The sequence below is a fragment of the Choristoneura fumiferana genome, chromosome 24 (assembly GCF_025370935.1).
Source record: "Choristoneura fumiferana chromosome 24, NRCan_CFum_1, whole genome shotgun sequence".
Lineage (NCBI taxonomy): Eukaryota > Metazoa > Arthropoda > Insecta > Lepidoptera > Tortricidae > Choristoneura > Choristoneura fumiferana.
In genome coordinates this window covers 8,136,092-8,148,846 of record NC_133495.1, presented here as the reverse complement: position 1 = coordinate 8,148,846, position 12,755 = coordinate 8,136,092, and the positions used below count along the sequence as shown (strand labels likewise).

Sequence of the window (12,755 nt, the reverse complement as noted above, 5' to 3'; positions counted from 1 at the left end):
GACTGGGCCTATTTTGTGCAGAATTGGTGCTATCATAAAAAAAATACATTAAACTAGATTAGACTTATTTATGAAGTGCACATAAAGTAAGATACTTAAATATACCAAAAGGAAGTGCAGCGCAGCGACATTATCAAGCGACAAAGTCAAGCCGAAAACTATTTAGAACTTTGAAAATTTTAAATGTATGTGTGGAACATACATAGAAAAATATTTCGCAATAAAAGACCCCGATCTCTAAAATCGTGTGATATTACTGTGTCTATAAGTAACAAAATGAAAAACTAGTCAGATATTATTGTTTGTTCATTGTATATGTGTGTCTGTCTGCCGGTTGACACAATGTTTTGAAATATTTTAAAGCCAGTATTACTCGCAGTCCTAATAAAATAAGCCCAACAAAACAAGCAGGCTACATGTTGGCCGTATGCATGAAACCCCTTTGCTTACTTTTAATAAAAAAAAACATTGACAAATGGCACATGTACGTGGTACTGACATGGGACTACTACGAAATATGAAAATCAAAGTTCGTATCGTATCGTCCCTTTCACTCTCGTATTAAATAACATTAACGTCAGCGAGATAGCAAGATACGAAGTTCGAATTTTGCTTTTCGTAGTATGGGGCCTGCCTGACTGACAATTGACATTTCTTTTGTAGAATAGGAAAAATAGGAAAATAGAAGTTATTGTATTTCTTGGTGTTTATTTATTTTGTATTGTATTGTATTTGAGTCTCGATTTGATTGAGCTCAATTACGAAAAACGCATTTACTAGCTAAGCTAATTTTTCGAATAATGGAGGGGTAATGGATCAAATAAAACTACTAGAATATATTTTTGTTACCACTAGACTAGATCCCTTGTTAATTTTTTCTTGTTTATACTCTCAATTTTCAGAGTTAATCAAACCGATGATGCGAAGACCATTCAGCTCTTGTCTAAAGGTATAATGGAACTGTATGAACCACCTTTGGCAACTATAAACACTCATTTAAAGGAACTAACGTAAGTGTGCGTACTTATAGTACCTACAGATATAAACAGTGTCAGTATAAGATTGTGTCTCTCGAGCTTCTGGGCTACTACGAAATTCGAAATCGAAGTTCGTGTCTTTCCGTCCCTCTGACACTTATACTATTTAACACGAGAGTGAGAGGGATGGTACAATACGAACTTCGAATTTCGGAGTAGGCCCTCTGGTTTGACCTGTGGCTTCTCAAACAGGGGGTCGTGGGTTCGCGCCCGTGCTTGCACCTCTGGGTTTTTCATTATTATTTCTATCATATTCTATCATGCGCAGCAGGGCAGCCTCGCTGATGCGCAGGGTGCGCGGGAGCTCCAACACTATTTTGAGTGCACTCGCTGAACTGGTTAAATGCCCGATAATGCAACACTGGACAAAGATACACGCCCCGGTGCGTGCCTTCATTCAGTGTTTCTTGTTTCCCTTGTTTTACTTTTATCTCATTTTATTCCATTTGAACATTGTTACTAACCTTAGCTTATTAAGATTATTGTTAGTAACTAATGAGGGCTATGGCATATGAATTTGCCACTAGAGGCGCTAGTGTAGCGTGAGGTCTTTGAAATGTCAAATCTCATAGTTTTTGGATGAGCTACGCGGGTTTATCTATAATTAAAATAATTTTGTGAATATTTTGCAATATCTGAAATTAATTATGGCAAATATGTGTTCCGAGGCAATGAATGTCTGTGTTTTGAGACAGTTTTGTCTTTTGGAAACCTTTGTCCTCCCTTTTTTCCGAACAAAACGAGGACTATGCAACACTGTGGCATGCTCGATATTTTTATGGTATGTTTTTAAGGTGTATTAAATATGATTTTAATCTAAACTTTGTTTTCACGCCCGTAATAACAGACTTTGAAAGCCATACTTAAAAACCTCACGCAACAGTGCGCCATCTAGTGAGACAAAAAACGATAGCCCTCATTATGGACCGTGAGTCCGTTTTTTTTTTTTTTAAATATAGGCTGAGATGGTTTGTGTGGTACCCCATAAAGAGTTATATTGTATTTTAGGGAGAGACAAGAAGCTGTGCATAGTATGCTGGTGTCGGAGAGGAGGAAGCTCGAAGATCTGCAGAACGATGCCATGGTGGATGCACTGGTGAGGTTTCTGTGGTGACATAGCCTAGCAGAGTATTGTGGGTTCTTATCCGGGCTTGCGGCTTGCACATTCTTAGTTTTTCATAAGTCATGATAATTTACCATGAGCTTCATAGTGAAGGAAAACAGTGAGTGGAAATCTGCATAAACCTGTAAAGCTATTCAATGGTGTGTGTGAAGTACCCAATCCGCACTGGGCCTGCGTGGAAACTACGGCCCAAGCCCTCCCATTCTGAAAAAAGACCTGTGTCCATCAGTGGGATGTTTTTGATTTTGACTCCTTAATTAATTTATTTTTTATTTTTTATAAAAAAAGCAACAATACATACTTTGATATTTTTTTTGGCTGTATCTCTCTTCTTTTTTAATCTCTAATCATTTTAGCTGGCTGATATAGCAACGAATAAGGAAAAGTTGGTGTCTATATCTAATTCCATGATGGGACTCCACAAGAGAGTGCAGCTGCTGCAGGTTTGTATTGTATTTTTGGTTTACTTCGTTTATATTACTATATATTATGTACATTTATATACTTATACATTTGAAATTTTCCATCATTTTTCATTAGGTGAGATAGGACTCAATCACGGATCATTTTTACTTATGTAAAATTAGTTTTTGGTAAAAAAACATTTTTAATACAACCTTTTTTTGCTGACTGTACTTTTTGTTGTTTGTACTTGCATTGGCACCCAAACTACATTTGAATAGCAAATTTCAAGTAGATACCACTAACCTTTGAAGAGTTCGGTCCTGTGGAGCCGATCCTGGCCGGACTACCAGGAGGTCACTACCAGATTATTATAATGTCATGCAATTTAGATAAGTATGCCAAATTTCAAGACAATCCGACTACTGGAAGTCAACTGGACAGGTGAAACTAAATAAAAGCTTGTAGAAAGAGCTTTACAACGTAGATATACATTATGAGGAAACCTGCACAAACAGTCAAAGCATTCAATGATGTATGTGAAGTTCTCAGTCCGCACTGGTCCCACGCGGGAACTATACAGCCCAAGCCCTCTCACTGTGAGCGGAGGCCTGTGCCCAGCAGTGGGACGTATAGGCTGTGGTGATAAGGTATAAGCGGGCTGTTCTCCGCAACTCGACGTCAATGCTGTGGTGATGATGATAACAATTAGGTATAATAAGAACTAACTGGTTTTCAATTTGTCAATTTTTTTTGTCAATACAAAATGCGAAAAATATCATTCAATGAGGGCTATCGCGTATGAATTCGCCACTAGAGGCGCTAGTGTAGCGTGAGGTCTCCGAAATGTCAAATCTCATAGTTTTTGGGTGAGCTACGCGGGTTTATTTATAACTAGCTTTTGCCCGCGACTTCGTCCGCGCAGAATAGTAACTTTGGGAAGTATCTAATTTATTTAGGATACATATTTTGCCAATAATAGCACATAGAAACTTCTACGGTTTACTGGAAATACTTAATGTATTTTAAAATATTGCTATAAATATAAACTATTTTTTTTGTTCTTCCATCCATCCATCCATCCATCCATGTTCTTTGGAAAAAATATAATAATTTAGACGGCATTTTTACTAAGCATAGCTACACGTATTTCCGATAAATATAATTATAGTAATTTTTTTCGAATTCCTTAAGAACTTTCATCCCCATATTTTCAAGTAAATAGGTCGAAATTTGAAAAGCGCCGGAACAAATGTTTTTTAGAGTTCCACAGCTCAAAAAGAAAAAATTTATTCCTTATAGTCAAGACCCTTTATCTCGTAAACGCGCGGAGTATCGGTATCGAGTTGAAATTGAAACCCTAAACACAGGCAATAGTCAGAAAAAAACAAACTTTCAAGGCAATCAAAACCTACAGTCATTAAAAAGGTGTTTCCATGAAAATTAAATTTTTTTCATGTCTGACTGTCTATATCAATAAGCCATCTAAAATGAACCCACATAGCGTACATTTTGCTTGAGCTTAGAAGACTCTGCTAACACTGCATCAACTTATAAGTGCTCAAATGCCAAGTTTCATAAAGAACCATCGACAATGACGATCTTCCATATAAACTTTCATCCCCTATTTCACCCCCGCACAGGAAAAATTAAAAAAAACGCGCAAACAAATATCTATTTATCTCTTATCACGTGCCCAAAATGGCAAGTTTAATAAAGATTCATCGATTTATCTTCGATAATGACGACCTTCCATATAAATTTTCATCCCTTATATCACCCCCTCACAGGTCGAATTTTCAAAAATACTCAAACAAATATCGATTCATTTCTTATTTAGTGCCTAAATGCCAAGTTTCATGGCTTTATCTTCGACAGCGACGAACTTCCACCTTATGAACTTTCATCCCCTATTTCAACCCCTTAAAGCCTCTTTTTCGCAATAAAAGATAGCCTATGTTCTTTCCCAAGATATATTCTATCTCTGTACCAAATTTCATCAAAATCGGTTCAGCGGTTTAGGCGTGAAAGCGTAACAGACAGACAGACAGACAGACAGACAGACAGAGTTACTTTCGCATTTATAATATTAGTATGGAAGTATGGATAGTATGGATTAGAATAATTTTGTGAATATTTTGCAATATCTGAAATTAATTATGGCAAATATGCGTTCCGGTTCAATGAATGTATGTGTTTTGAGACAGTTTTGTCTTTCGGTAACCTTTGTCCTCCCTTTTTTCCGAACAAAACGGGGACTTGCATAGCACGGGGACACTGTGGCATGCTCGATATTTTTATGGTACCGTTTTAAGGTGTATTAAATATGATTTTAATCTAAACTTTGTTTTCACGCCCGTAATAACAGACTTTGAAAGCCATACTTAAAAACCTCACGCAACAGTGCGCCATCTAGTGAGACAAAAAACGATAGCCCTCATTTTACATTTTAATATTTTCAGGGTAGAGCTGCCAATGTAGAGAAAGCTGCAAAGAACAGAGTCTCGACACAGAGTAAGTCATCTAACAGTTAGTATGACAATCCACTAATAGCCTGGCCGTATTTGGCCATTCAGGGGGTAGTAGATTTAAATGTTTGATATTAATTCAGCATGATACCTCCACGCGTTCCTGAGAAAGTTCCGTCTGCCTGAGAAAGTCGGACAGACAACAAAGTGATGCTATAAGGGGCCGATTTTTTCCTATTTGAGATAAAGATTCCTAAGAAGCAGTTTGTCTTGTCAACGGGACTAGCTTCAATTAATTGTAAAATTAAATTTTTAGTGGTTTAAAATTGAAAATGTATCAGGAAAAGTTATTGTTGAAATAAAACAGACTTTTTTTTTAATTTTATTAAATATAAAATACTATTTTAATGGATTTAAACTTTAAAGTAGTGCCTAACAACTTCCAATTATTACATTCAGAAATAAATCCAAAATATAACATTGAAAATTGACATTCTTTATATTGTACTGAGATATTAAAAATGTGCGTTAGATCTTTCGTCTCTCTCTAACTAGTGTAGTGCGGGAGAGACAAATGCTTCTTACACCTGCGTCAGAAACTGGCACCTCTAAATATTTGTGTAAGTAAGACTATATTGTCACCTCTACCACAAGTATTCACGTGCAAACGAATTTATTTCAAACAAATTACAGTCGAGTTCATAAACTTGTGAGCAAAAATTTTAACAAAAATATCTAATCACGACTCTATTATTAACGGCGTAGAAGCGTGTTCAGATAATTATGATCAAATTTTTGCTCACATCTTTATGAATTCGACTTTACACGTAGGTAAAGAACTTTTTATTACTGTTTCGTGTGTGTATGCTTGTGGTGAAGACTTGCCCTTAAACAAATCGTAATTAAATTACATTCCATTATATATTGTAAGTAAATAATTTATTATTTCTAAATTATTTGTACAGCTGGCCGTTGAGATTTTAAGGTCCTAATTGTATTAAGTAGTCTTTACTACCTAGCGCAATACGGACCGAAAGCTGAAGAGTAATAAACTATCTTGCATTGTTTAATTGAATTAAGAATAATTGTTACTTAAATACTATAAAGATAAGCAGCGTAATATTGATCCTAAGACTAGTTTTTATAATTATTTTTTATTAAGTATTAAAGGCTAAGAAGTAAACCGTTAAAGTTGTGTTTAACACGTGTCAGTTCATAGAAAAAACTGTAGTTCATACTTTTTGTGGTAAAACCATACTTTGACATATTAGAAGTGACATTACAAAGGTTTCATTTTATTTCTTAGTCTTTAATTTAAACAAAATAGATGTTTTAATATTTAAATTAAATGAAAGTTCTATACTAAGCAGAAATGGCAGTTAAAGACTCAACTAAAATAATACGTGCGAGAAATACTGTTACTATTATATTAATAAAATATTTATTTCTTTACTGGTTTCACTGGGATCTTATTTTAGAATAGTTATGTGAGAGTGTCGCTAGATGTCACTATTAAATAAAAATATTAATGTCAATCCATAATGAGCGTATCTATTCTGTGACAGACTAGTTTTTTTTTAAATAAATGGCTTCGGCAGAGTTGGCGCTAGTAAAGTAAAGTCTGTTTGACAACTTTGATATTTGCATTACTTTTGTGATTGGTTGAATAACTAAAAGTAACGTCAAACAAACTATACTAACGCCATCTAGTGATATTTCGCCTGTCATGAAACCCTCATTAGGATATATACATTAACTTTTACATTTCTCAAATATATTTTTTACTCAAATGCAGTACAACTGCTGACATCTAGCGGAATAACATTCTAACCAACGCATGTGGTCGAATCTAGCTGTCAATGGATTTATGTAGGTACCGTCAAGGAAATTAAATCACTACCCAGGGTGGAATCTTTGTGCTACTGATGTCATAATGACATTCCATACATCTGCTAAAGAAATCATGACAACAATGATTATGAAAACCACCAACATCCACCCTGGGACGTAAATAAATTTCCTTGGCTGTACTTTTAGCCTCGTACAGCCAAACAAATTGAATGTCAAACCAAGTAGAACCACTTTTACAGTAAATGAAATGGACGATACCTGCTTGAGACTCCATTTGTTGCATTTCCATGACAATTGTGAAAAAGTTCCATAGTGGTGGTGGCTTGGCTTGGCAGTCACTTGTGAATATTCGTAACCAGCTAACAAAGGCAGTATAGAGCAAATATGCTTCAGCAATTTTTTTCTTTACAAGCTACATTCATTCACGATTATAATCATATCAATAACATTTTTGGCTGCCGTATTTCTTCCAAATTTTTTCGTTTATTGACCATCCATTATATTAAACCCTAAACTGTCAGAGATCTTTAAACTAACTATACATTCCAATACAAAAATACCCTTTCAATAATCCAGGCTTTTCATCTGGTGCACATTTTGTTTATAAGTACACTCGAACCAACTGAGTCGTGACCCATTGTTTCCTTAAACCTTTTCGTAGAAAAAGTCATAGTGTGTTTCAGTATTTTTTTCACTTTTAATATAGCACTATCTGTTTAAATTTTATGGCACTAAAACAACAATTCACTATACCTAGTTCTTTAGCACGCTGGAAAAGACAAAGGCTCGATGGACTCGATTAAACAACCAATCAAATTAAAAGCTTGCGTGGTGATAGATAAAATATCGATTTCATTCATCAATCCAGTGGTACTAAAAAAAGTAGGTATACATAGAACAACGACTAACAATTTTGACTTTAAGAACAGTGTAAAAACGTCGGCTGACAGAAACTTATTGTCACTACTTTAAAAAAAAAATTCGTACCTTAAAGCTGCGCTTCCACCAATAATTTGCAAGGAATGTGTATTTCGTTAGCCAATAGAAACGCTTCATTTACCACGCTTCGCATAGCACATCTCTGGTGTAAACAGCTGAGCGGAGCGATGCGGGGTAAATGAAGCGTTTCTATTGGTTAATGAAAAACACATTCCTCGCATATTATTAGTGGATACCCTGCTTAAATCGATAATTTTTCTGAGTGAACTTTATAAATATTTCAAGGTAAAATTTTGTTGATATACAGACCTACTGATTTGAGATAGATTTTTTCAAAGTAGTGACGTTTATGTCTTTTAATAAAGATGCCTCCTCCCACTTTTTATCCTACCGAAGCAACTGGAGGACTATGGGGGAGGCCCATGTCTAACACCATGGGCGTCCTACGGCTAGTATGATGATTATGAAAATCTTAGTCCCAAATAAACCACGTACATACTTGGTAACTTTATCATATCTATTCTGGTCTGTAGTCTCAGGTTCTGACTCTTTTTCAGCCGACGATATTACTAAATAGTGCTACAACTCCACCAATAGATGGCGCTGTTACCAAAATCGTGCAACAGATCAAAATCTACCCGAAATCCCTCGTAACGTTAAACCACAAGATCCCTTTCCGCGTTTTCACCGGCTTGCTGATCACGCAAAGCGGCGTTATGAGGTACTTCCTCTGTTATGTCCTGGCGTTGGCCATGATGACGTCACTCAGTGCTGCCACCACGAAGGATTCGATGCCGGATTCGTTGGAGCCGCGAGCGATACGGAAGTAACCGTCTTCACCCCACTGCGTGCCCCAGCTGTTGGCTACGATCTGAAAACAATAATGATAAGTTTAAGCATTACTGAGTCAAACAAGCCTTCTTATTCTGAGAGAAGGCCTGTGCCCAGCAGTGGGACGTATATAGGCTGGGATGATGATAACAATGATGAAATCATCGCTGTGCCAGGTCTTTAATAACTCTAATAGGTGCTTGTTTATTTTAATATTTTTAATATTACGCAATGAGGATTTCTGCAGGCTACTACGAAACTCGATGTTCGTGTCGTGCGGTCCCTCTGACACTTATACTATTTAATACGAGAGCGAGAGGGACGGTACGATACGAACTTCGAGTTTCGTAGTAGCCCTGCTGTGACAAGCTAGTTGGCGCTAGTATGGCGCGGTCCATTTGACAACGATTGTGATTGGTTGAATAACTAAATGAGCTACCGTTTTCGCGCTCACCAGTTGTCGCCACTGTAGATAATGTTATATGGGGGATGAAAACAAAATTTACATTTAAATCATATTTAATACCTTAAAACCGTACCATGAAAATATCAAGCATGCCACAGTGTTCCGTAGTCCCGTTTTGCTCGGAAAAAGGGAGGACAAAGGTTGCCGAAAGACAAAACTGTCTCAAAACACGGACATTCATTGCCCCTTAACGCATATTTGCCATAATTAATTTCTGATTTTGCAAAATATTCTCAAAATTACTCTAATTATAAATAAACCGCGCAGCTCATCCAAAAACAGTGACATTTGCCATTTCGGAGACCTCTCGGTACACTAGCGCCTCTAGCGGCGAAATCATACGCGATAGCCCTCATTACAAGCAAGAAGCAAGCAAGACTGAAACGTCAGAGACCTCTCGATATTAACGCCATCTAGCGATATTCCGCCTGTCACGAAATCATTGTGTGAGCAAGATAAGTACGAACTTGTCTGATAAAATTCGAATTCTGACGAAATACTTATGCACCACATAGCTCTGTTACTCCCTACTTAGTAATAAATAGGTAGGTATCAGTGAGTAATGTAATAACGTACCCAATATTTGTCTCTATGGTCCTCTCCCCAGCCGACGATCCTCACGCTATGGAGTCCTTGGAGCTGGTTGTCGCCATACCGGCTGCGGCGGTAGATGCCATCGCGGTAGTGGAAGAAGTCATGGTAAACAGTCATGACGGCTGGAAATAAATGTTTCGTACACTCTATTGGCATTTAAAATTTTTCTGTCATATTGTAGGAAAGGTAGGTGCACAAAACCGATAGGTGTGGGTAAGCCACAATAGAGAGATATCTCTCCGGGCAGATGTTATGCATGGGAACCGATGTTCGGAGACGCGAGCGTCGGAAGTTTAAGCGTCTTGAGTTTCGAGTTTCGTAGTAGCCCTGCGATGGATGCAGAATGTTTGAGTTTCGACATGTGCTCACTAGATGGCACTATAGTACGGTCTAGTGGTTTGACCTATCGCCTCTCAAACAGAGGGTCGTGGGTTCAAACCCCGGCTCGCACCTCTGAGTTTTTCGAAATTCATGTGCGGAATTACATTTGAAATTTACCACGAGCTATGCGGTGAAGGAAAACATCGTGAGGAAACCTGCACAAACCTGCGATGCAATTCAATGGTGCGTGTGAAGTTCCCAATCCGCACTGGGCCCGCGTGGGAACTATGGCCCAAGCCCTCTTGTTCTGAGAGGAGGCCTGTGCCCAGCAGTGGGACGTATATAGGCTGGGATGATGATGACCATAAACGTACAAGTACAGTACAGTACTGATATTAAGTTAAAAAAGATTTGTTTTTTTTTTCAAGTTTGAAATGTAGGTTAATAAGTATCTTGCATGTAATGGTTTTTTTTTTATAACTCTCAGACCTCAGCAGTTCAATAGTCGGGACCCATTACTGAATATTCTTGAGACAGCCACGATTTTGAATAAGTAGGTCCCGACTGTGGAACTTTAAAAAGTTTTAACCACTAACTTTTTTGGTTTTTATTTTTTATATTTTATTTTTTATGACTGACTGACTGACTGACTTATAGATCAACGCACAGCCCAACCGCTTAGTGTAGAAACTTGAAGTTTGGTACAGGGGTTCTTTTTATAATGTTAGTGAGCACTAAGAAAGGATTTTTAGAAATTCATCCCCTAAGGGGGTGAAGTTTATATGGAATTTTCTCATTTGTGGACTTATAAGTATGAAAATAGGTGTATAAGTTCTCGATTACAATTAAAAATTATCTGTGTAAGTGAAATGGATAAAATTCCCCCCTAAAGGGGTAAAATGGGTGGGTAATGTTTGTACGCAATTTTCCTCATTTCTGGACTTAGAGGTATTAAAATATAAATTCTCGATTACGATGAAAAATTATCGGTGTAGGTAAAATGGATAAAATTTCCCCCCTAAAGGGGTAAAGGGGGTTGAAGATTTATATGGAAATTTTCTCATTTCTGGACTTAGCATTATAAAAATTGGTTTACTTGCAGGGTCCTGATTAAAAATAAAAATGATCTGCATAGGCAAAGATAAAGAAAGAAAAGTAGCTTTCGACTTATTAGGGGGAGTTTCTATGAGACTTTCTTATTTCTAGACTAAAAATATGGCTGGTCACAATGTAAAATGATCTGTACCTATGGTGTTGGCGACTTCAAAGGGGAGGGGGTTTTTCTTACAAAATGTACAGCTAAAATGTGGAAATTAAATTGATATTCAAAATGATGCGTGCAATAAATTCGCAAATAATTATGCAGTAGCTACCTAACTTAAAAATTACTCATGGGTTGTGCATAATAAAATTAATAATATATTAATATAAGCGTAATTTTTGTGTGATTATCCGTTCTTATTTATCTTTTACCCAATTGACAAAATATTATGTACAGTGCAATTTCGAATGTATACTTCGGGATCTAGAGTAAGATTCGGTTCTCGCCGGAAGCACACGAGATAGTTAATTTACTCTTGTGCTTTGCATAAAACTTTCATAAACTAGCTTCAAACCTGGTAAAAATGTTTTTATAGCGAAGTACTTTAGTAAATTGTTAACTATCGTTTACCGCAGTACTTCGCTATGCAAGCAGATACAAATTACAACACAATTATAACGGGGTTAATTAAAACATATGCTCTGACAACTAAAGTACACGCGGACGAGGTCGCGGGCAAAAGCTAGTTTTACTTATACTTTTCAATCCTATGACGCATATTATATACATAGATATGCATATTCGCATATATAATGCATTTTATCTATGTATAGACTGCATGTTTCTTACATCAAATCGGCGCACAAAATTTGTTCACAGAGCGGATTTGTCAGTATAGTCTGTTGACGTCCGTGACAGGGGTTGTGTCAAAGTAATATTGATGATTGATGCGCCGCGCGTTTTGTTCCAAACAGCCAGTCTAGTGCCGTAAGGTACATCGACGTCAATGTAGATAACTCAACTCTTCGCACAGTTGTTAGAGCACATCAAATGTTTTCGAGTGCATCATACTATCCAATATTAATACCGGTGACTTCAACTAATACTGCCAGGAAGTCTTCTACAAAGTATCGGTAAGATAACTAAGTAAATAATTATTTATTCTTAGAAACACTTCACACGAGAATCAAGTTCTTAGTAGAAACACTTAACGTAACGTTTATAATAAATAATTTATTCAATCAGGCGTTACTTTGTGGAGGTCTATCAATGAACTACATAATTACTCTTGCTCACTGCGATACTACACTGACGCGTTTCGAACTTAACCATAGTTCATCTAAGAGCACACAGCCGTTCACCATGCTACCAGATGTGGGTATAACATAGCATAACATAACCCTGAGCCCGGAGTAGCCTGTACTCTGCAGTGGGACGTATATGCCATGATGATGTATATAAGTATGACCAACAAAAAGTTGGAAGCCCCCGACTTTGTCAATTCCAAGTTCAATATTCGGCTGAACCGATTTGATGAGCATGTCTAAGAACCATTCCCTAGCGATGTTTGACCTGATTTCAAATAAAAAAAAAAACGCATTCAAAATCGGTCCGCTGTTAAGAGGCTACGGTGGACACAGACAGGCACCACCAGCGGCAAACTTATAATACCCCTCTTTTT

At 37.0% G+C, this 12,755-nt stretch overlaps 2 protein-coding genes across 3 annotated transcripts; one reads left to right on the top strand and one right to left on the bottom strand.

The window, feature by feature from the left end:
- Positions 1-656: 656 nt before the first annotated feature.
- Positions 657-6,489, top strand: LOC141441761 (biogenesis of lysosome-related organelles complex 1 subunit 6-like). Of its 2 annotated transcripts, XM_074106612.1 has the most exons (6): positions 657-808; positions 903-1,010; positions 2,046-2,133; positions 2,517-2,603; positions 5,025-5,076; positions 5,174-6,489. In XM_074106612.1, the coding sequence occupies exons 1-6, from the start codon at positions 801-803 to the stop codon at positions 5,176-5,178; spliced, it is 348 nt and encodes a 115-aa protein (XP_073962713.1). In that variant the 5' UTR covers positions 657-800; the 3' UTR covers positions 5,179-6,489. The 2 variants fall into 2 exon arrangements, with proteins under 2 accessions (XP_073962713.1, XP_073962712.1); XM_074106611.1 differs by having other exon boundaries at positions 5,025-6,489.
- A 216-nt stretch (positions 6,490-6,705) lies between these two features.
- Positions 6,706-9,839, bottom strand: LOC141441762 (cathepsin B-like cysteine proteinase 2). Its single transcript, XM_074106613.1, has 2 exons — positions 9,694-9,839; positions 6,706-8,691 (listed from the first exon to the last, which is right to left on the bottom strand). Exons 1-2 carry the CDS (start codon positions 9,826-9,828, stop codon positions 8,554-8,556), a joined length of 273 nt encoding a protein of 90 aa, XP_073962714.1. The 5' UTR covers positions 9,829-9,839; the 3' UTR covers positions 6,706-8,553.
- Between the last annotated feature and the right edge of the window lie 2,916 nt (positions 9,840-12,755).